General features: G+C 37.0%; 2 protein-coding genes across 3 annotated transcripts; both read left to right on the top strand.

Annotated features, from left to right (window-relative positions):
* The first annotated feature begins 13,996 nt into the window (after window positions 1-13,996).
* Window positions 13,997-16,981, top strand: LOC106398727. 2 transcript variants are annotated; one of them, XM_048750814.1, is made up of 6 exons: window positions 13,997-14,506; window positions 14,586-14,792; window positions 14,874-15,473; window positions 15,542-15,874; window positions 15,962-16,315; window positions 16,420-16,981. In XM_048750814.1, the coding sequence occupies exons 3-6, from the start codon at window positions 15,264-15,266 to the stop codon at window positions 16,699-16,701; spliced, it is 1,179 nt and encodes a 392-aa protein (XP_048606771.1). In that variant the 5' UTR covers window positions 13,997-14,506; window positions 14,586-14,792; window positions 14,874-15,263; the 3' UTR covers window positions 16,702-16,981. The 2 variants fall into 2 exon arrangements, with proteins under 2 accessions (XP_048606771.1, XP_048606770.1); XM_048750813.1 differs by having other exon boundaries at window positions 13,997-15,473.
* A 566-nt stretch (window positions 16,982-17,547) lies between these two features.
* On the top strand, window positions 17,548-21,779 carry LOC125583603. The gene is made up of 2 exons (XM_048750812.1): window positions 17,548-20,714; window positions 21,055-21,779. Exon 1 carries the CDS (start codon window positions 17,921-17,923, stop codon window positions 19,469-19,471), a length of 1,551 nt encoding a protein of 516 aa, XP_048606769.1. The 5' UTR covers window positions 17,548-17,920; the 3' UTR covers window positions 19,472-20,714; window positions 21,055-21,779.
* Window positions 21,780-23,687: the final 1,908 nt, after the last annotated feature.

The following is a 23,687-nucleotide window of genomic DNA, read 5'->3' as shown; positions in this document are numbered from 1 at the left end:
TGTTAGGAGTTTTCAAGGCTCCTAAGACAAATGATGTAGTATAAAAGATTGTCGAACCAATTCTAAGGGATTCAAAGCACCGAGAATGCAAGTACGTACTTAATCTAAGTGCAACCGATAATTTGGATGGTTTTAAACTACTACTAATAATAGAATGCAATAACAGAACAATAAAACAATAAAAGAAGTGACTTTCTTTGGTTATGATAAAAGAGAACTCATGGGCATAGGAATTAGACCTTGGGTGATCAAGTTTCGAACTAAGGATGGCAAATGATCAATCAAAATATCAACCTTAAGCTTAGACACAATCTTAAACAAACTCTATGTCTAGATGAATGTTCATTTACTAACATAATTCAAACATCAAATGTCTTTGGTTAAATAATATGAAAGCAATCATTACTAACAAGTCTATTGGCTATCTTAACACCTTTAACAACAAATGTCTTTGGTAAAGTATGTTAAAAGCTTAGGAGAGTTGTCTCAGGCATTTCATCAAACGCGTTGTGGGTGGGAAATGCCTAAAGATCAACTTTTGAGAGGCCAATTCAGAAGATGCATTATGAATACTCTACTAGCAAGGAATAAGAAGGATCTACACTATAACATCCTAGATCTAGCCTAATCACCCTTAATCTCCCTAACCCAAGAATTCAAGAGTGGATTACTCACTAATCTTCATGATTCCTCTTAAACCCATATTGGATTTCAGATTAATCATGTAGAGAAATATATATAATAGATTAGAAATCAACAGGATAACATATGATCAAATGAATCAAAGAGATGAACTTTTCAAGAGGTTTTTGGTGGTTTTCTCAAAGATCAAAGATAATCTCCTCCTTTTGCTTACAAAAGGTACTTAAACTTAGGTTTAGAAAGTGTAAAACGTCAAGACAAATGACCAAAAGGTCCCTGGAAAATCATAAGTTTCGACTGAGTAAATGACGCGCAGAGACTTCGTGGTGTCGCTCCGGGAAGTCGCTCTGGCTTGGGAGCGACCTCAGGTGGTCGCTCTGAGAGGTCGCTCCTGGCCTATTTTTTTTTTGCCTCCAAAGTGATGAAAAGACGAGTGATGTAGGTGGGTCGCTCTGGAGGTCGCTCTGGGTTAGGAGCGACCTCAGGTGGTCGCTCTGAGAGGTCGCTTCAGGATGGATATGCCTCTAGTAAATTGATCATAACTCCTTCATTACATCTCCAAATGACTTGAAACCACTTCCACTCGAAAGCTAACTCAATTTTCTGTGTTTCCACAAAATCTTAGCAATAGAAGATTTCTCTAAGGCCTCCATCCATGCTCATCTTTCACCCCTTTTTGGATCACAATGCTCTCAAACATCTCAAATCACTCCATGGCACACTCCAACACTTAATAAGGACAATGAATGCCATATGGACTCTAAAGCTGCCTAATTCTTAATCTATATGATCAAAATGTACAAGAATTAATGGCTAAAATCATGTAATTATACATGATATCAACCTTTGCACTCTATACAAGGAGTCCGTCAAAGGGAAAGAAAAAGAAGTAAACTTTGCGGAACACTCTGAGGGTACAACGCACCTCGATGCGTCTGACTTTGTGAATGATTTCGAGGAGACCGCTATCACGGAAGCTTAAGTGCCCATCATGTGACTCTTGAAATTCCACAATTATACCATAAATAATTGTTGTTTGTGGAAGATTAATGTATAATTATTGTGTGCTTTTCACCTTCTTATGTATAATTATTGTGTGTTTAATGTTTCCTAATGATGTATAATATTTTATGAATAATATTATCTTATGTTAATTCTTTTTGTTTGTCTCAGAAATGGACATTACAAATGGAACATCAACCAAGATCAATACTAAAGATATTTGTATACCAGATAGTGGAACAACGCACACTAATCTGAAACACACAAAATATTTTTCTGAATTAAAATCGACAAATATCACTGTTAACACAATATCGGGTCATGCAGACTTGATTGAAGGGATTAGTAAAGCCCATTTCACATTACCCAATGGGACAAAATTTTCGATAAATATTGCACTATTTTCTCCAAATTCTAAAAGGAATTTGTTGAGTTTTAAAGACATATTTCTTCAAGGATTTGATACTCAGACTGCAACTGAGGATGGAAAGAAGTATATGTATATTACTCTTGAGAAATCGGGAAAACAAAAGGTATTGGAAAAATTACCAAAACTCTCTTCTGGTCTGCATCATACATATATAAGTACCATTGAATCACATTTGGTGATTAAGGAAAATTCTGGTGATTTTACGCTATGGCATGATAGTCTTGGTCATTCAGGCACTACAATGATGCGAAAAATCATCGAGAACTCACATGGTCATTCACTGAAACCCCAAGAAGTTTATCAAGGGAGTAAAATGACATGTATTGCGTGTTCTCTTGGAAAGTTGATTATAAGACCATCACCAACCAAAATAGAGAAAGAGTTACCAAAGTTCCTTGAACGAATTCAAGGCGATATTTGTGGACCTATACATCCACCTTGTGGACCATTCTATTATTTTATGGTAATGATCGACGCGTCGAGTAGATGGTCACATGTTTGTCTATTGTCCTCTCGAAATTTGGCATTTGCGAGATTTTTATCTCAGATAATCAAACTAAGAGCTCAGTTTCCTGATTATCCGATAAAAAGAGTTAGACTGGACAACGCTGGTGAATTTACCTCTCAAGCATTCAATGATTATTGTATGGTAACTGGAATAGATGTTGAACACCATGTCGCTCATGTTCATACACAAAATGGTTTGGCTGAATCATTAATTAAACGTCTGCAACTGATTGCGAGACCATTGATCATGAAGTCTAAACTCCCAACTTCCGTGTGGGGACATGCTATTTTGCATGCAGAAGCACTGATTTGGGTGAGACCAAGTGCATATCACAAATACTCCCCAATACAGTTAGCATTTGGACGAGAACCAAATATTTCTCATTTAAGAATTTTTGGTTGTGCTGTATATGTGCCAATTGTACCTCCCCAATGTACAAAGATGGGATCCCAAAGGAGGTTAGGGATATATGTTAGTTGTGACTCTCCATCAATTATACGATACCTAGAACCGCAAACTGGTGACGTATTTATGGCACGTTTTGCTCATTGCCACTTTGATGAAAAAGTATTCCCAGTTCTAGGGAGAGAAAATAAACAAGTAGGAAAGGATATCAAATGGTGTGTACCATCTTTGCTACACCTTGATCCCCCTACAAAACAGTCGGAATTAGAGGTCCGTCGAATTATGCATTTACAAAGCATCACAAATCAACTACCCGATGCTTTTGCAGACACCAAATTGGTTACAAAATCACATATACCGGCTACAAATGCTCCTGCTCGTGTAGAAATGCCACATGAACGTGGAGTAGAAGATAATACACGAGAGTCTAAAATACGCTTGAAGCGTGGTAGACCTATTGGTTCTAAGGATAAGAATCCTAGAAAACGAAAGGATGCAGAGAAACAAAATCTTTCCAATATAGCAGAAAAGTTGGAAGTGATTAACAATGAGGTCGATGAAAATGTTGAACATCATGACTCTGAAGAAATTCATGAGATTTCTATTAATTACATTCATAACAGAAAAATATGGAATCAAAACAAAGTGAATGGTGTTGATGATTCTTTCTCATACTTTGTTTCGAAGGAAATAGATGAAGAGAGTGATGACCCTGAACCAAAACTATATCGGAATGTCAAAAGAGACATGATTGGATAAAATGGAAAGATGCAATACAAGTACAAGTTGAACTTGATTCACTTAACAAACGAGAGGTATTTGGTCCTATTATAGTCACACCTGAAGCTGTGAAACCAGTTGGGTACAAATGGGTTTTCGTTCGGAAACGAAATGAGAAAAACGAGGTTTTGAGATATAAGGCTCGTCTCGTAGCTCAAGGCTTTTCTCAAAGACCTTGGATCGATTATGAAGAAACATATTCTCCTGTTATGGATGCAATCACATTTAGATTTTTGATGAGTCTTGCGGCTAATCAAAATCTAGAGATGCGTCTAATGGATGTTGTTACTGCATACTTATATGGATCTTTGGACACTGATATTTATATCAGAATCCCTGAGGGATTTAAAATGCTAGAACCACTAAGTTCTAAACCTAAAGAGTTATGTGCAATAAAATTACAAAGATCATTATACGGTTTAAAACAGTCTGGACGCATGTGGTATAATCGTCTCAGTGAACATCTAACTAAAGAAGGATATATAAACAGTCCTATATGCCCATGTGTTTTCTTCAAGAAAACATCATCTGGATTTGTTATCATTGCCGTATATGTTGATGACCTAAATATTATTGGGACTAAAGTCGAAATACAAAAGGCATCTGATTATTTAAAAGGAGAATTTGAGATGAAAGATCTCGGACAAACAAAGTATTGTCTTTGCCTACAAAATAGAACATTCATAAAATGGTATATTTGTGCATCAATTCACATACCCTAAAAGAGTGTTGAAACGATTTAACATGGATAAATCAACTCCTCTTAGCACCCCGATGGTCGTTAGGTCATTTAATATTGAAAGTGATCCATTTCGACCACCTGAGGAGAAAGAAGAGATACTTGGTCCGGAAGTACTATATCTAAGTGTAATTGGAGCGCTGATGTACCTTGCAAATTGTACACGGCCTGATATTTCATTTTCTGTGAATCTTTTGGCAAGATTCAGCTCATCTCCAACTCGAAGACATTGGAATGGAATTAAACATGTTTTTCGTTACCTCCAAGGGACCATTGATTTAGGCTTGTTTTATCCTAAAAGTTCAAAAGATCAAATGGTTGGTTTTGCAGATGCAGGATATCTTTCAGATCCACACAAATCCCGATCGCAAACAAGATACGTTTTCACTATCGGAGGCACTGCTATATCTTGGCGTTCTCAGAAACAAAACGCTCGTGGCTACTTCTTCAAATCATGCTGAGATCATTGCACTCCATGAAGCGAGTAGAGAATGTGTATGGCTAAGATCAATAAGCCGACACATCTGTTCGAGCAGTGGGATTGACAAAAATATAGATCCAACTATTCTATATGAAGATAACGCGGCATGTGTTGATCAAACGAAGGAAGGATATATCAAAAGCGATAGGACAAAACATATACATCCGAAGTTCTTCTCATATACTCAAGAGCTCGAGAAAAAGAAAGAAATCGAAGTAAGATATGTCCAATCATGCGACAATGCAGCCGACCTCTTCACAAAATCACTTCCGACTTCGGTATTCAGAAAACATGTCCATAACATTGGAATGCGCCATCAGAAGGATCTACAACTCCTCATTCGAGGGGAAGCTTACGTAGTTGTACTCTTTTTACCTTACTATGGTTTTTCCCATTGGGTTTTCCTGGAAAGGTTTTTAACGAGGCAACATAGACGTTAAGCAAAAGACGATAGTGACACCGGTCCCCAAGGGGGAGTGTTACAAAAGTAAAATATGGAAGGAGACGCCTCAATTGTTGATTTTGTAAACAAATGTGGGGTCCACTGTCACTATGCATGCACGGTAACTTTACTTTTTAACTTCTATATAAACGATCGATTTCGATCATTTGTACCACACATCTCATCTCTCTTCTCCCTCTTCATAATAACTATTTTGTTTCGCATATTTATCATATATTGGTGTTATCTTCTTTCTACGGGTATAAAATTTTGCCCTACTTATTAAAATTTCGCGATACAATAAAATTCTGGTTCTTTTCATAACACTTTATACATTTCTGATAATATCGTAAAAATCTATGCAATGTTTTAGAACAAAAAGGTACATCCCTTGATCAAAAGATAACTGATTAAAAATCTATGCATTTTTAGAATGAACAAAATACATTATTAAAAAACACATCTTTAGACCATTTTGACAATCACTTACAAAACAATTCGGTTTCAAGATGAAAATGCACATCTTTAAACATTTTTGGATTACTATTAGTAACCTGTTATTTCAGAATCCATGTGTCCTAAACACACCAACGATGGAACACAATCACACATATTAATATCTCACCAACACACGGATTTAATTATTCAATGAGACGTAACTCTATTTTATAGTACAATATATAATCAATCCACAAGCAATCCAAAGACAACCAAATCGTATTGCGCTGTGGATCAAAAAATCAATTTAATGATAACTGAAAGAAAGAATTTAACAAGGGATATATATGAAGACATGATGAATTTGGGTTTGCCAAGTTCCAGCGTGGTTACCGCAAAAGACCGATAAAATATGACACCGCAAATGACACTATAAAAAAAGGGAAATTTATTTTTTTTTAGAGCAAAAAATGGTAACTATGTCCTTTTAAACTAATCTCTATTACTTTATGTTCCATTAGACTATTTTTTTTCAAAATGGCAGTAATGCCCTTAAAATTGTAATTTTTTAAATAAAATATATAATGATTTCGATCATGCGGGACCGATCGATCCGAATTAAGAAGGTCCAACGGATCGATCGATCCCGATCATTATGCAGAACAAAAAAACGCGGAGTATATACTGATCGACATGGTCCATTTCACTCGATCGGCGAAGGTCGATTTATATAGATCGACCGATATCTCAATACGGATCGATCGATCCCGTGCCCAGGAAAGTATCCCAAATCGATTTTTTGGTTTTCTTCGATTATATCCGGATTGATTCCCACTTGATTTGAACCGACCAAGCATGATTTTATCTCTTTAAATTCAATTTCTTTGGGATGAAATCCATAATTTCCCATTCACGAACAATCAATGGAATATAGAAGACGGCGAAAAAGGTTACCAAGTTTTTTTTTTCGCTTTTTTAGTTCCTTTTTCGTTTTTTTTATTAAAAAAATCGATTTTTTTTACAAAATATAAAAGTAAATATTCCCAAATATTTTGTTTCCATATTTTTAGGAACTGATTTCATATCCGTAGAATACTGGTAATCTGTAGAAATCGGTTTCTACAGTTTTTTAGAATTATAGTAATGTGTAGATTTTTATTTTTACATGTTTTAGATTTATAGTAAATCTGTAGATGTCGGTTTCTACGTGTTTTATATTTATATTAATGTGTAGATTTTGATTTCTAAAGATTTTAGAACGGTAGGTTAAGCGCGGAATGTGTATTCTAAATATTTTTAGAATACTCCTATTTACGTAGATCACGTATTCTAAACATTGTAGATTCAATGAAAAAAATGGATTTCTTTTTCTACTTGTCATTTCTACTTTATTTAGAACATAATCTAAAATTTATGATTTCAACTTTTTTATAACTGGAAAAAATACCACTAAGTTCGTATAGGTATTTTATCAAAAGTTACTATTTTTCCAATTTTTTTTGTTTGTAAAACTATTTATTAAATTTATTTTCAAATATATTAAAGGGTGTTATAGGAAAAAATGACACAAAATAGAGATTAGTCTAAAATGACGTAATTATCATTTTTTGCTCTAAAAAAACAATTTTTCCCAAAAAAAAAGACACGAGAAAACATGGATTGAGAACATAAACGTTACAATTTGTAGAGATACTAATCAATGAATTTAAGAATGAAAGAAGACAATTTTCTTTGATAAAACATATCCTGCAATAATTAGATGAACCCAATTATTTATCGCTAGAATTTATACAGTGGCGATAATAGGAAAGATTTGCTTTTGAAATATATATCATTTTTAGATTTTCAAGCAACCCGAGGTCCTTAGATTAAAGCCTACAAAACTGAGAATTTGATCGAAGAAAATCAGTCGATACGAGGAAACAACAATCGGAGGGAATAATATATCTGATGTAAGAACTGGAAACTTCAATTTATAAATCTTTTCTAAAAGGTATCTTTGAAAACTCCAATTCCCGATAGGCAAAAACACGTCGGGTATGAATGGTGACCAGGAAACGGCGAAGAATAATGCATTTCCTAACGTTCCTAAAAAAAATCACCATTCACAAAGAATAATAATTTACTTTCATTCTTTTTTTTTGTAGAGAATTAAAGAACAAAATTATTCCTTGTTAAATTTGATAAGGAACAACCATTCCTTTTCATTTCTGCTATTTTATTCCCGTACATTCCTTTTTTATTCGTTCCTCTTATTTCTCGAATGGTCACCAGTCAGACCCAGACCTTTTCTTCGATAAATGATGACATCATATTTTTACAATCTTAGAAAATTATTTGCATTATGAGTGAGAAGACACATTATTTTAGAATGTAAAGACACATTCTATTGATCAAAAAAAATATCTATATACATTTTCACAATTTTTTCATAAGACACGCACATACTTATAAAAATACATATCACTTCATAATTTGACAAAAAAGTTAAACCAGATTTATTTTTACAATGGAAAGACATAACTATTTACACTAACTAATAAACAATTCTTGAAAGTTGAAACAAATGATTGTACAAAGACATTTTTAGGATATTTTACAACTTTTGAAACTAATATATCATTTACGATGAAAAGACACAACTCTTAAATCTAACATTTTTTAGAGTTAATGTCTAAAAACACAACCTATCACTACGAAAAAACACAACTATAGCGACGAAAATTAACGAGGAAAATTAATCCTCGTAAATTTACGTCGACTTTACGAGTCTCTTACGAAGAAATTTAAAATCAACGTAAGTTCGTCGTAAAATAACGACGAAACGATTTTCTCGTAAAAACGACATAACATAACGTGATTTTTACGGGGAAAAATGGTTTCCTCGTAAACTCGACGTAAAATTAGCGTCTACTTTACGAGGAAATATTTTACGTTTACTTAATGACAGAATTTCGAGTCCACCAACTTTGTAGTTGTAACACGTTTTTTGTTTCGGCTACCTAACTAAATTTCGTCGTAAATTCGTAGTAAAATTTCAACAACCAGATTCAAAAATTTCCTATAAATATGGACGTTTGAACATCATTTTAAACACAACAACAAGAAAAAAATAAAAACGTGAAAGAAAAAAAAATGTCGGGCTCTGGGATATTTTCGAGTTGCGGAGGTGGATGTATATGCACAGAGATGCTAACGGGAGAGTGACGAAAGAATACCTCGAAAGGCTGGAGACATTTATGCATCAAGCAGATTCCACACCGGTCACCCAAGAAAGCGGTAAGATGTTCTGTCCTTGTCAGAAATGCAACAATTCGAAATTGGCAAATCGTGAAAATGTTTGGAAGCATTTAATAAATAGAGGTTTCACGCCAAATTACTATATCTGGTTTCAACATGGAGAATGGTATAATTATGAGAATGAAGCTAGTAGTAGTAATAGCAATTTTCAGGAAGAACCGGTTGATCATCATTTGCATAAAGAACATAGTTACCATCAGGAAGAGCAGATAGTAGATTAGGATAGGGTTCATGATATGATAGCTGATGCATTTGTAGCTCATGATGAAGATGAAGAACCTAACATAGATGCAAAAAAAGTTTTATGAAATGTTAGATGCTGCGAATCAGCCACTTTACAGTGGCTGCTAGAATGATGAATATTAAAACTGATCACAATCTACCTAAAAGTTGCATGAATGAATGGGCAGACTTGTTTAAAGAGTATTTGCCGGAAGACAATGTGTCTGCTGATTCTTATTATGAGATTCAGAAACTGGTTTATAGTCTTGGGTTGCCTTCGGAGATGATAGACGTTTGCATCGACAATGGCATGATCTACTGGGGAGATGATGAGAAGTTAGAAGAATGTCGATTCTGCAAGAAGCCACGATTCAAGCCGCAAGGACGAAGACGTAATAGGATACCGTACCAAAGGATGTAGTAGCTACCAATTACAAACAGATTGAAAAGATTGCACCAATCTGAGCAGACTGCGGGAGGGATGAGATGGCATGCCGAGCATACTCAGACGAATGGTGAGATGACTCATCCATCAGATGCAAGAGCCTGAAAACATTTTAACAAAGTACATCTGAAATTCGCTAGCAATAGCCGGAATGTGTATCTCGGATTATGTACATGTGGATTTAGTCCATTCGGAATGTCAGGGAGACAATATTCATTGTGGCCAGTCTTTCTTACGCCATACAACCTGCCACCGGAGATGTGCATGCAACGGGAGTTGCTATTCTTGACCATATTAATATCTGGTCCGAACCATCCAAAAAGGTCTCTGGATGTTTTCCTACAACCACTGATAAAAGAGTTGAAGAATTTGTGGTCAACAGGGGTGATGACGTATGACTGTTCAACGAAGACGAATTTTACGATGCGAGCGATGCTTTTGTGGACCATAAGTGACTTTCCTGCCTATGGGATGTTGTCTGGATGGACTACACATGGGAGATTAGCTTGTCCATATTGTAATGGAACGACAGATGCGTTTCAACTGAAGAATGGTAGGAAGACAAGTTGGTTCGATTGTCACCATCGATTTCTTCCCATTGGCCATTTGTACTGAAGAAACAAAAAATTGTTTAGGCACAAAAGGGTTTTGAGAGACACTTCTCCTCCATATCTAACTAGAGAACAAATTGAAGCGCAAACGATTACTACAGAGCTAACAAAACAGTTCGTTGTGGTGGTAATTGGCATGTCCCCGGTAATATGCCTGATTTTTACGGAGTTCGGCACAACTGGCACAAGAAGAGTATATTTTGGGAGTTGCCATATTGGAAGGATATTCTTCTGCGCCACAACCTCGAGGTGATGCATATAGAGAATAATTTCTTTGAGAACAACATAAATACAATATTGAATGTCTCAGGGAAGACAAAAGACAACATAAAATCGAGGTTGGACTTGCCGGATATTTGCTCAAGAAGTGAGTTACATATAAAAAGCAATGGACAAGTTTCCATTCTGATATTCAGATTGTCTTCAGAAAAAAAGTCGGTGTTGTTCAACTAGGTGGCATCAAAAGTTAAGTTCCACGATGGGTATGTTTCAAATCTCTCTAGATGTGTTGAAAAGGGTCAAAAGTTCTTTGGGATGAAGAGTCATGATTGTCATGTCTTTATGTAACGACTACTTCCCTTTGCATTTGCGGAGCTACTTCCAACAAACGTACATGAAACACTTGCAGGTAGTATATTATAACGCATTAATTTTATAATGGCTTAGTTTGCAATAATATATGACTACTAATGTGTTTAATTGTTTTTAAAATATACAAGGCATTGAAGCATTTTTCAGGAATCTGAGCACACGCACTCTTAAAGAAGAAGTCGTGGAACAATTTCACGAGAACATTCCCATCTTTTTGTGCAACTTGGAGAAGATATTTCCTCCGGGATTTTTTGACGTCATGGAGCATCTAGCTGTCCACCTCCCATATGAGGCACTGCTTCGTGGACCTGTACATTACAGATGGATGTATCAGTATGAGCAAGCCATGAAATATTTGAAGGGAAAAGCAAAAACCTCGCAAAAGTTGAAGGTTCTATAATTACTGGAAGTTTGACGGAAGAAACTTCTCACTTCACATCGTACTACTTTGCGTAAAAAGTACGTACCCGGAAAAGAGCTCCAAGAAGATATGATGATGGTGGTGTCACACCTACATATGCAGTTGCTGGTGTTCCAGACATCTTTAGCCAGATTGGGCGAATCGGTGGGAAATCGAAAGAGGTTTGGTGGTCGAGTGAAAAAGACGCTCATAGTGCACACACCTATATTCTACTCAATTGCGAGGATCCATTCATGCGTTATTTTGAAAGGTAACATATTTTATGGAAACTTCTAAACACATATAAGTATAAATTATATAATTTCCAAAGATTAATTAATATAAAATGTGATTTTACAGCCTATTTGTTTCTCAAGTCGAAGAAACATTCCTAGGTATATCCACAAGTGCCGTAGACAGAAGGAAAGATCAGCACTTTATTAAGTGGTTGAAGAATCAGGTATTGACTCAAACTCTTAATTTTTGCAGGTTGATCGATCAAACTCTTTTTTCATAGATGATATGTATTTCAACGTTCTCTTTATTTTTGCAGGTTTATTATGACGACGACGCAAATTACCCTACGTGGTTTCACGAAGTAATTCAAGCTCCACTTGCAAAGGTCACCACATCTCAAATGTATTTCACACGAGGCTATACTTTTCACACATATGAGTATGGTAGACAGCAGGCGACCAGTAACTATGGAATATGTGTGAAAGGCGAAACAGATTTCTACGGGATCTTGCAGGAGATTATTGAAGTGGAATTCTCAGGGTTATTCAAGCTTAAATGCGTCCTCTTCAAATGTGAATGGTTCGACCCAGTCGTCAACAGAGATGTTTGGTTTAACAAATTCGGTGTAGTTGATGTCAATGGTGGACGAAGGTACAACAAATTCTTTTTTGGCATACATGATCTGTTTGATTAATTTCTACGTTGTCTTAATTTTTGCAGGTACAACAAATTCAAGCCTTTCATCTTAGCTTCACAAGCAGACCAAGTTAGCTTCCTTCCATACCTTCGGATGAGAGAATCGGGAATAAATTGGTTAGCCGTGATCAAAGTTACGCCTCGTGGAAGAATCATCAGTGGAGAAGAACCACCATTGCAAGAAGAACAGATTAATGAAGTCGAGGAACCTGAACAACAAATTGATGACATCCTTCTCATTGATCCGCATAATCATGAGTACGAAGATCTTACTGACGATGCCACAGACGAAGCTGTTGAAGACGAATTTAATGAAAATGATGATGTTTCTAGTGATGACAAGAATGTCGATGTATCCGATTGATGTATTTGTTTTTAATATGATTGATTTTCAGACTTAATGCATGTGATTTGATGGATTTAATCATGAAAATCTATGTATATAATTTGATTTTGTGTAAAATAATGGGGGGGGGGGGGGGGGTTTGAATTAGAAAGAAATGATTGAGATTATAAATTAAGGAATTGTTGTTTTAGAATTTGGGGTTTGGAATGGAAAGAAGAGATTGAGGTTAAAGTGAAGATTGGTTTGGGGTTTGGAATATATGAAGTCACTACAGGAAATGTGGGTATTAATAGCGTCGTAGCATAGCGTTTTTTGCTTCTCTGCTATTGTATATAAACACGGGCCTTTATAATCGCGTTTTTGAAATGTATAAGCTATGTTTGTAGTCGCGGGAAAATAAAATAATTCAGCCGCGTTAATTTGGTAAGTGGAGGCGCCTTACCATTGCAAATCAAAAACTAAATGCTATTGTATATGAAAAAATATATTAAAAATAACTTAAGTATTAATCGAAACCGAGACTTCATTCTCTTCACTTCACTCTCTTCACATTCCTCAAAATCAAAACCGACTCATCGAAGTTCTTCAGAGTTCTCTCGAGTCGAAGCTTCAATTGGTATGAGTTTTGATTTGATTCTGAGTTTAGAATAGAGACTGGTTCTCTCGAGTCGAATCTCTTTGATTTTGGGTTTTTCTTTGATTCAAATCTCTTTTCACATGCATGTCCGCGTTAACACATGATTCGATTTTGATTGTGGGTTTCGATTAGGTTTCGATTAGGTTTTGAATATGATTGTGGGTTTCGATTAGGTTTTGAATATGATTGTGGGTTTCAGTTTGATTTTGAATATGATTGAAGGTTTCGATTTGATTTTGGGTTTAGATTTTTTGATCGAATGGCTTGATTTGATTTTGGATTTGTTTATCAGTTTCAGAAATGGCAAAGACAAGAGGACAAGTTGGTTCTCGTCGGAGTAAACGTAATCAAGGCTTGGAGGTAGTAGATCAAGAGGACAAGGCACCGCAACTAAAAGTGAAGAAAAGAACAGCAAAGAAAACGGCTTCCCCTAAAAAGAATTTAGTTTTAACGCCAACGAGAAGAAGTAGTAGAATCAAGAAAGTGGCTGCTGAAGATGATTACATAGAAGATGTAACACCATCTGACGATGATGAGGTAGAAGATGTTACACCTCCTAAGGATGATGAAGTACAAGATGTAACACCTGCTCAGGATGATGAAGTAGAAGATGTAACACCCGAAGATAAGGATGATCAGCTGAGAAGTCAATGTCTGAAGAAGATAAAGACGATGAAGAGGATGTCAATGGGAAAGAGGATGAAGAAGATGGCGATGTCAATGGGAAAGAGAATGAAGAAGATGGAGATCTCAATGGGAAAGAGAATGAAGAAGAACCGGCCAATATGGAAGATGATGGAGTTCTTAATGAGAAAGGGAACGAAGAGGAAGCTTGCGAAGAAGAAGCTCGCGATATGGAAGAAGATGGCACTGCGCAAGATGATGAGATTCCTAGTACAGAAGGAGTTGAGCTAGCAGGGGAGGAAGTTTAAAAAAAAAAAAAAAGAGGACCTACAAAGTTGCGTAGAGTGGCTGAAAATCCCAATGATAAGATTATGGTCACATTCAATGACATTGGTGAGCATGTTGGACCTGGTTCAGTAACCCTATCGTCGTTTCTTGGTCCTCTTGTGAGGGAACATGTTCCGGTTACACTTGCCGATTGGAGAAAACTTGATGCAGCGACTAAAGCAACAATGTGGGAAGAAATTCAGGTTTGTATATATATTAGTATGTTTTGTTTAACCGCAAGATGAAATTATAAACATGTTTAACTTGATTATTGTGATGCAGGGGAGGTTTAACTTGCAAGAAGAGTGGCAGAAAGCTGTTATTTTCAAGCAGCTGGGAAATGTGTGGAGGGCTGGGAAGTCAAGGCTGGTGTCACAAGTACGTGTGGCGAAGACTGCAGCTGAGAGAATAGCTTTAAAACCGAGCAACATCCCATCCCTTCAACTGTGGAACACTTGGGTTAAGAGTAAGACTACCAAATCTTTCACAGTGAGTTATCTACAACTAAGTAAGTTTCATCCTTAAAGGTCATGTCTGATGGATATAATCAATGTCATATTTATATTGTAGGAAACGAGTAACAAGTACAGAGCGATGAGAAGAAATCAGATTCCTCACACCACCAGCCGCAAAGGAATGCTTCGTTTAGCTGATGATATGGTAAAAGAGTAGTCAAACATCTACATATTGTAGATCAGCTTGTTAGATTAAAATGGTAGTGAGATATGTTTGTTTTCATATAGAAAAAAAAGAGTAAAGACCCAAGTAAGGTGAGTAGATCCAAGGTTTGGATTGCGGGACACACTCATGCTGATGGCAGACCTGTGAAGCCCCAGTTTGCTGAGACTATTGTAAGCATTATGGAAGTTGTATATTGTGTATAGTTAATAGACTATGGCAATGAATGATTTTGTGTTTAAATGATTGTATCAGGAACAAATACAGTCACTTGACAGTCGGATGGACTCCACATCAGCTGCTGATAACATAAGGGAAGATGCTGTGAGCAAGGTTTTGGGAAAAGACAAACCTGGACGAGTAAGGGGCTTTGGTAGAGGGATTACAGCTAATAAGCTAGCATATCTGCAATTTAGAGACGCTAAGATTGCAGAAATGAAAAGTGAGATTGAAGAGTTAAAGGGGATGGTGCGAGAATTAGCTGAGAAGAAGGTAATCCTTTTCATTACCTTTGGTCAATTAGTTTTAAGACATTTACGATTTCCGTTGCCTTTTCTCAGAAAAGTAATGTTGATGCTGAAACATCTGAGAGTAGTGGTGGATTCAAAGAAGGAGTCAGAGTACAAATACTGGATTGGATTGAATCAGAGGATGTTGTTGTTGGTGAAGGAGAATTCTGCTCTGCTGAACCGAAGTACAAAATTGGTCGTATACCAATTGGTCCTAATGCAGTGGCTATCGTAGTTAAGTATGCACTAAGCGCATCAGCTTCACTCTGGAGGCCTACTACGGATGTGTTAACTCTTGATGAAGCTGTGGGATACAAGATATCTTGGCCAATGGATAAAGTGATTTTGGATAAGGATCCAAACTGTTCTGAAGATTTATCTATGGTAAATTTTCAAATCTTGTTTTCTTCTTACAACAATTGAGTCATCTCTAATCATTACTAAAATTTCTAATTTCAAATCTTGTTTTAGCAAAGCAAGGAAGGTGAATATCGAAGATGCAAGATATATGATTGGACCAATGATGAGGACGAGGTCATTGCTGAAGGTCTCGTGTGCTCTTCAAAATCCAAAGACATGGTTAACAACATACCTCTGGGTCCCAATGCTGTTAGTGTCGAAGTAGTGAAGGTGTTCAATGATCAAGCATATTTGTGGAGGCCAACCGCTGATATGTTCTTGATTGGTGATGCACTTAGCGAGAAAATAGCATGGCCAGTCCTAAAGGTTGAAGTCATGCCTACACCTGCTACAGAAGTAACACCAACTAAATGTGCAGGGAAGAAAATAGCATCACCTTCGAAGCCAGCCAAGAAAAAAGCAGTGGTATGTAATTGACATGAAGTTAAATTTTTTTATTTGCCTGATGATTGATGTTGCGTCCTTGATTGATGTTGGAACTTGCTTCTGTCATCTTGTTTGAGTTGTAGAGTCCAGGCAGCACTAGTTCGACCAGAAGTCCGAAGCAGAAGTGCACTCTCTTGGATTGCAACAACTCTGGACGTAAGGTAGCTGAAGGAAGGGTAGCTTCAACGGATCCGAATGAGTTGTGCCACTTTGTACCCCTAGGTCCAAATGCAAGCAAGGTGTGGATTGATGTGGCTAAGATCGGTGATGCAAAAGTCTGGAGGCCAAATTCAGAGATTGAATACATATCTGATGCAATGGGTTCGGTTGTGGCATGGCCAAATGACAAAATCAAGTTTGTCTAAAATTGTCGTCTGAAACATTTTTCAAGTTGGTTCTCATCGGCTATGTATTTCTAGTGTGTGATCGAATGTTTAGGTACTTTTTTACTCGGTTGAAATCATGTATGATATTATGTAACAGTTAGCAGACAAAAAAACAAAAATTATGTGTTATATTATGATATAAGGTTATGTGTGAAAATGTTTAGCTTGTTAACCCCTATACCCTTAAGTGCATAATTTTACATTAAACCATAAGCTTTAAAAATTAAATCCACAGACGGGAAGACCAAAAATTAAAATCCTATACCCTAAAGTGAAATCCCTAAACCCTAAAGTACAAACCTATACCCTATACCCTAATTGTACTTGATTTCACAATTTTGTTCATTCTTAAAAGGATATTGTAATCTTAATTTCACAAAACTGATTAGTTATAAATTTTATAAACACTCATTTGTTCAAACCCTATACCCTAAAGCCTTTGTACATACAAATAAGTAGTAGTGTTTATGAACATATGAGCTAGATTGATCAATCTTATAAAAGCTCACATAAAAAATTTATATTCATACAATTTTTTTTTTGTAAAATTGGAAAACTGAATATTTGATTTTTAAGATTTAATTTAATTTTTTTTTGCTTCAAAATCATATTTATATATTAATTTCCAGATTTCAAACGAAATTAATACCTTGAGCCAATAAGGAGTAACCTCCAAGATTGCAGACGTGGCAAACCATATGCCGATGGATGTGTCTTCCCAACTTCAATCTTAGCCATTCTTTTTATTTTTTGAGCCAATGAGGAGCAACTACTAAGATTGCACTCGGATTAATCATAGACCGTCCGATTTCTCTCCAAATCTTTGATCACAACCGTTCATTTTTTTCTGTCTCTGTTTGCACTCGGAAAATTTCAGAACACAACATCTCTCTTTCTGTCGAAACTCCTTTCTGTCTCGCGATCTAAAATCGAAAAAACCCTAAAGAAAGCACATGTATCTCTCGAGCTAAAATCAAACCAGCTGTTCCTGTATTCGCCGATTGAAAGTAAGCAAATGGATAAGTCGTGGATTTGGCTTCCAAGGTATAACCTAAAATCCCTCGATCTCATTTCTACTCGCCGATTGAAATAAAGCTAACTTCTTTTGTCTGATTCTTGTAGGAATAGCCACGAGTATTCAGAAGGAGCAACTAATTTTGTGAATTCGTCCGCAAAAAGATTGGGAAGTCTGTCTGAAATGCTATGCCCTTGTAGAGACTGCCGCAATCTGAGCCATCAGTCACTGGATAAAATTGTGGAGCATTTGGTGATTAGGGGTATGGATAAGAAGTATAAGAGTTCTCGTTGGAGTATTCATGGAGAAAAAAGAGATTCTGCAGAAGACAGTGTTCTTCAATATGAAACAGAGGCGTTTGATTTGTTTAAGACAATATTCTCCATGGACGAAGGTGGTCCAAACCCGACAACTGACAACGAAGACGATGAAGCACCAGAGGAAATTGAGTTTAAGAAAAAGCTCAGAGACGCTCAAACGCCATTATACTCGGATTGTCTCAAGCACACAAAGGTTTCAGCTATCATGGGACTTTACAGATTCAAGGTTAAAAGTGGTGTGTCGGAGAACTACTTTGATCAGCTGTTGGTTTTACTTGAGGATTTGCTACCTGAAGACAATGTTCTTCCCAAGAGTTTAGCTGCAATCAAAAAATTTCTGAAGATCTTTGGGTTCGGCTACGACAGTATTCATGCTTGCAAGAATGATTGCATATTGTATAGGAAGGAGTATGAGAACCTAGAAAGCTGTCCAAGATGCAAAGTTTCAAGATGGGAAATGGATAAGCACAGTAATGAGTTAAAGGTGGGGATTCCGGCAAAGGTCCTTAGATATTTTCCAATCAAGGACAGGTTTAGGAGGATGTTTAGATCACAAAGGATGGCTGAAGATCTGCGTTGGCACTATACCAATGCCACTGAAGATGGTACAATGCGGCACCCTGTTGATTCTATCTCTTGGGCACAAGTGAATGCTAAATGGCCAGACTTTGCTGCTGATCCACGGAATCTTCGACTTGGGATTTCTACAGATGGGATGAACCCTTTCTCCATGCAAAGCACCAATCACAGCACATGGCCAGTGTTGTTAGTGAACTATAACACGCCTCCAACCATGTGTATGAAGGCTGAGAATATAATGCTGACTTTGTTGATCCCTGGTCCTACTGCTCCTGGTAACAACATTGATGTTTACCTAGCACCACTGATAGACGATCTAAAGGATTTGTGGGCTGAGGGTATTGAAGTGTATGACTCATTTGCGAAGGAGAACTTTAATCTCAGAGCCTTGCTGCTTTGGAGTATCAGTGACTATCCAGCCTTAGGAACACTGTCTGGATGTAAAGTAAAGGGGAAACAAGCCTGCAATGTATGTGGAAAGGATACACCTGCAAGGTGGCTTAAGTTTAGCCGCAAGTTTGTCTACATGAGTAACAGAAGGAGACTACCGCCTGGCCATCGTTACAGATATAAAAAAGCTTGGTTTGACAACACTGTGGAGGAAGGGAATGCTAATAGGATACAAACAGGCGCTGAGATATATGAGACACTACAAGCTTTTACGAATGATTTTGGTAGACCTCTAGAGAAGGAAAAAAAAAGGAAAAGACTAGAGTTGGAAGATGATGAGAGGTTACAAGAAGAAGAGTGTGAAGAATCAAATGAACTATGGCGGTGGAAGAAGAGATCAATATTCTTTGATCTACCTTACTGGAAGGTAAACTATAGTAACTGACCTATATTATCTGATTACTGGAAGAAGAGATCAATATGTCTAACAGTTTCTTGTTTAATGTGTTAGGAGTTGCCTGTTCGTCACAATATTGATGTTATGCACGTAGAAAAGAATGTGTCCGATGCTATATTGTCTCTGTTGATGCAAAGTGCGAAGTCAAAAGATGGGTTGAAAGCAAGAAAAGACTTAGAAGATATTGGAATCAGAAAGCACTTGCACACAGAGGTGAGGGGAAAGAAAACATACTTACCTCCTGCTGCCTACTGGTTATCGAAGAGAGAGAAGACCATTTTCTGCCAAAGGTTAGCTAAGTTTAGAGGCCCTGATGGTTATTGTGGTAATATTGCGAATAGTGTTTCAGTTAACCCTCCAAATATTGGTAGTTTAAAGTCGCATGATCATCATGTCTTAGTACAGAACTTGTTACCAGCTGCATTAAGAGGGTTGTTACATAGGGGTCCTAGGATAGCCATAAATAGATTATGCAGTTACTTCAACAGGTTGTGTCAGCGCATCATTGACCCAGAGAAACTTATATCCATGGAGACAGAGTTTGTGGAGACAATGTGTCAGCTGGAGCGCTTCTTCCCTCCAGCCCTTTTTGATATCATGTTTCACCTTCCACTACATTTATCAAGAGAGGCACGGTTGGGAGGACCAGTTCACTTCCGATGGATGTATCCCTTCGAAAGGTTTGATCAACATCTCTCTTCAATATATCCACTTCCCACAATGATGTTTGACTAATATTCATATTTCCTGAGTTATAGGTACATGAAAACACTAAAGGCTTTTGTTAAGAATTATGCAAGGCCAGAAGCATGTATGGCTGAGGCGTATTTAGCTGGAGAATGTGTTGCATTTTGTTTAGAGTTCCTTAAAGAATCAGTACCAGTTCAAGAAGCAGTTAATCGTAATGAAGATGTTGAGGCTGATAGAATGATGGTTGAAGGCTGACCTCTGCAGAAGGGTATAGAGGTTACCCTGTCAGATAAAGATAGAGACATTGCACATCGATATGTGCTAATGAACATGGCATCTTTGGATCCCTTTCTTGAGTAAGTAATTCTCTATGTTTCTTCTACTTGTTTTACTCATAATTTCATTTTCATATACTGTTGTTTAATTTAAAATCAGGATGCATTTGGAAGAGTTGCAAGCTAAGGATGCTCGATTGGCTAAAAATGAAACTTTGTTATGGAAAAACCATACTGAACACTTTACAGAATGGCTTAAAAATAAGGTTACAAACTCCAAATTCTTTTCTTGATTATTATTGTAAATACTGGGTAGCTTGTTTGGTGATGACTGGTTAGCTTGTTTGGTGATGACTGGTTAGCTTGTTTGGTGATGACTAGTTAGCTTGTATCATGATGCCTGGTTTGTATCTTGAAGAACATGTCCATATTTTAGCGAATTGATGTCTGAGTAGCCTATAGCTTGATGAAACTGTCTGGATTTTTAGTATTTTTATGACTGGTTAGCTTGTAGATTGATGATTGGTTTTGTGGTACATATTATCATGTTTTGATTATAATTTAAGTACCTCGGCTTGATGATAATCCTCTGATTTCCTGCGGCAGATTCATTTAGACTCAAAAGATAGTCATTCTAAGGAGATAAGGTGGTTGGCATTTGGACCAAGAAATGTTGCTTTAGCACATAAAGGATTCATCATCAATGGCCAACGGTTTCATACTGATGCGGTCAAGCTGAAGACACAAAACAGTGGAGTAACTTATGAAGCCTTTAGCATGTGTAGATCAAGTGCAAGAGATATGAGACAGGTCGCGGATATGATTACATACTATGGAGTGATAAAGGAGATTTTGGTCATCGACTATCACATGTTCAAAGTGCCACTCTTTAGATGCAACTGGGCAAACACAGCGAATGGTGTGAAGGAAGAAGATGGCTTCACTCTTGTTAACCTTCATATGAACCAAGCAGCCTATTTGAAAGATCCATTCATTCTACCTTCTCAAGCGAAACAGGTTTTCTACTCTAGGGAGGATGATGCTTCAAATTGGTATGTTGTTATGAGAGCACCACCTAGAGGTTATCATGAGTTGGAAACAGAAGAGGATTTAGGTGGTGCTCCTTTACCTGTCCAAGAAGTTGATGATATGGGTGATGATATGGATGATGATAGTGTATATGTTAGGGATGATTGTGAAGGTTTATTAGTGGTAGATTGATGATATGTTGTATGCTTGTGTGATGGTTTGTATGAATGTGATAATGTTGTGTTATGGGATTTGAATAATTATATTGATTTTTGGAATTTTAATAATTTATATTGTTTTTATTTCATATTTTTGAATTAATTATTTAAAAATCAATTCAATAATTATTATTAATTAATTTTGGGATAATTATAAAACTAATTAATAACACGAAACATTTGCTATCTTTGCTACTAGGAAAAATCAAATTATTTGGTTCTAATAACATTTATTAAACGTTATTATAAATACTAACAATTGCGAACACAAAAACGCTATTGTTATACACTTAGTAATAGCACAGAGGAAATCGCTACTAAAAGGGTTGGACTTTTTATAACGGGTGATGTCAGAGCGTCCAAGGAAACGCTATTAAACCAAAATGATAGCGCTTTTCGTCCGCTATTACTAACCAAATTTCCTGCAGTGAGTAGAAGATAAGGAAGATGGGGTTTGGGGTTTCGGATCTTAGGGATTTAAACATAATCCTCTTTATTTCCTCGTAAACTAACGAGGAGCTTAAAACGAATCCTAAAAATAAAGAACGCGGGACTCGTTAATTCCACGTAAGCAGAATTCGTCGTAAAGCCCTCGTAATAGGAAAACGCGGGCCTCGCTTATTCCTCGTAATTAAAAATGCGGGTCTCGCTAATTCCTCGTAAATCAACGACGAAGTTACGAAGAAACAGAATGCGGGCCTCACTAATTCTTCGTAAAGAAAAACACGGGTCTCGCGAGTTCCTCGTAACTTTACGAGGAAATTACGAGGATTACTGATTTCTTATATATACACTCGAGCTTCTCACTTCCATTTCGTCTCCACTTCCTCTCTCTTTCGTAGCAAAGGTACGTACTCTCTCTATTTGCTCTCTAATTTGATTAGTTTAGGATAGATTAGGTGGTTAGTGTAGAGAATTTAGATAGGTTTACGGATTTTATGTTAATTAGTATTGATTAAATGGTTAATGTAAGGAATTTAGCTAGATTTATAGAATTTGTTAATTATAGAATTTGTTAATTACTGTTGATGTTAATTTTAAAATTTTAATTTTTTTTCCAGACGGTTCGAAAGAACACACTTACTCCCCATTACAGAGAGATGTTCGGTGAGCCTGGTAGTCGTTTAGACCCGTCTTCTTCAGCTCTCGGTTCTTTGGGTCCAGAGACCGTCCCCGAGACTCAGTCTTCTCAGAGAATCTCTCGGTCGCCTCCTTCTGGTGCCCCATCGGTTCCTCGATTCGTTGCACCACTGATCATGTGCCACAGGTGCCTCCTCATGTGCCTCCTCCGATGGCTCCTCCGATGCCGATCGGGATTCATCTGGATTTGATGGTGCCGCCGAGTGCTCCTTACTCGCAGTACACTGTCGACGACCTTCTTGCTCAGCCAGGCAGAAAAGGTTTACCATTCTTAGACCCCGACCGACCGGACGGAACTTTGTGGTACGTTACATTTTTTTTTAATTCTTTTATAACAATAATAAATAATTTATACTTTAAATTTGTATTTTTTTTTCAGGTTTGGGGTTGACAATTGTGTTGCTCGGAATGTAACCGAGACGATCAAAGGTTACTTCTCCGAGCCACATCCGAACTGGAAAAAGACGCCGATCTACGTCAGAAAGACGTGGTTCAAAATTTTCGCTGTAAATTACTAGTAATTAATTATATATACTTTAATTCTTTATGATGTAGATTTTTTAATTTTTTAAAACTAATTCTTAATTTAATTTTTTTCTGTCATAGCAAAAATACCATTGGTCCATGTGAGTCAATGAGAAGGCGAAAGCTCGCTTGTTGGATACGGTCTCCAACTGGAAGGGTGACTGGATCGGGAAGGGATATGAGCGTGGAAAACCCCCTGAGCTAGCTCACCACGGATGTGTGGGATGGCCTCATCCGTGATTGGCGGGATCCTGACTCCATTAGAGTCGCCGAATCTTGCTCCGCCTCCCGTCAGATGGTAGATGAGCACGGCCACGGGCCGATGCT

The sequence above is a fragment of the Brassica napus genome, chromosome C3, assembly GCF_020379485.1.
Source record: "Brassica napus cultivar Da-Ae chromosome C3, Da-Ae, whole genome shotgun sequence".
NCBI lineage: Eukaryota > Viridiplantae > Streptophyta > Magnoliopsida > Brassicales > Brassicaceae > Brassica > Brassica napus.
This window is presented reverse-complemented; position numbering and strand designations above follow the sequence as displayed.

What these genes read in the sequence shown, in the direction of transcription:
- LOC125583603 (XM_048750812.1), top strand. Translation starts at nt 17,921, where the DNA reads ATGCTATGCCCTTGTAGAGACTGCCGCAATCTGAGCCATCAGTCACTG.
- LOC106398727 (XM_048750814.1), top strand. Translation starts at nt 15,264, where the DNA reads ATGGACTCCACATCAGCTGCTGATAACATAAGGGAAGATGCTGTGAGC. An exon ending in GAGAATTAGCTGAGAAGAAG is followed by an intron (nt 15,474 to 15,541) that starts GTAATCCTTTTC and finishes GCCTTTTCTCAG; the next exon opens with AAAAGTAATGTTGATGCTGA. An exon ending in CAGCCAAGAAAAAAGCAGTG is followed by an intron (nt 16,316 to 16,419) that starts GTATGTAATTGA and finishes TTTGAGTTGTAG; the next exon opens with AGTCCAGGCAGCACTAGTTC.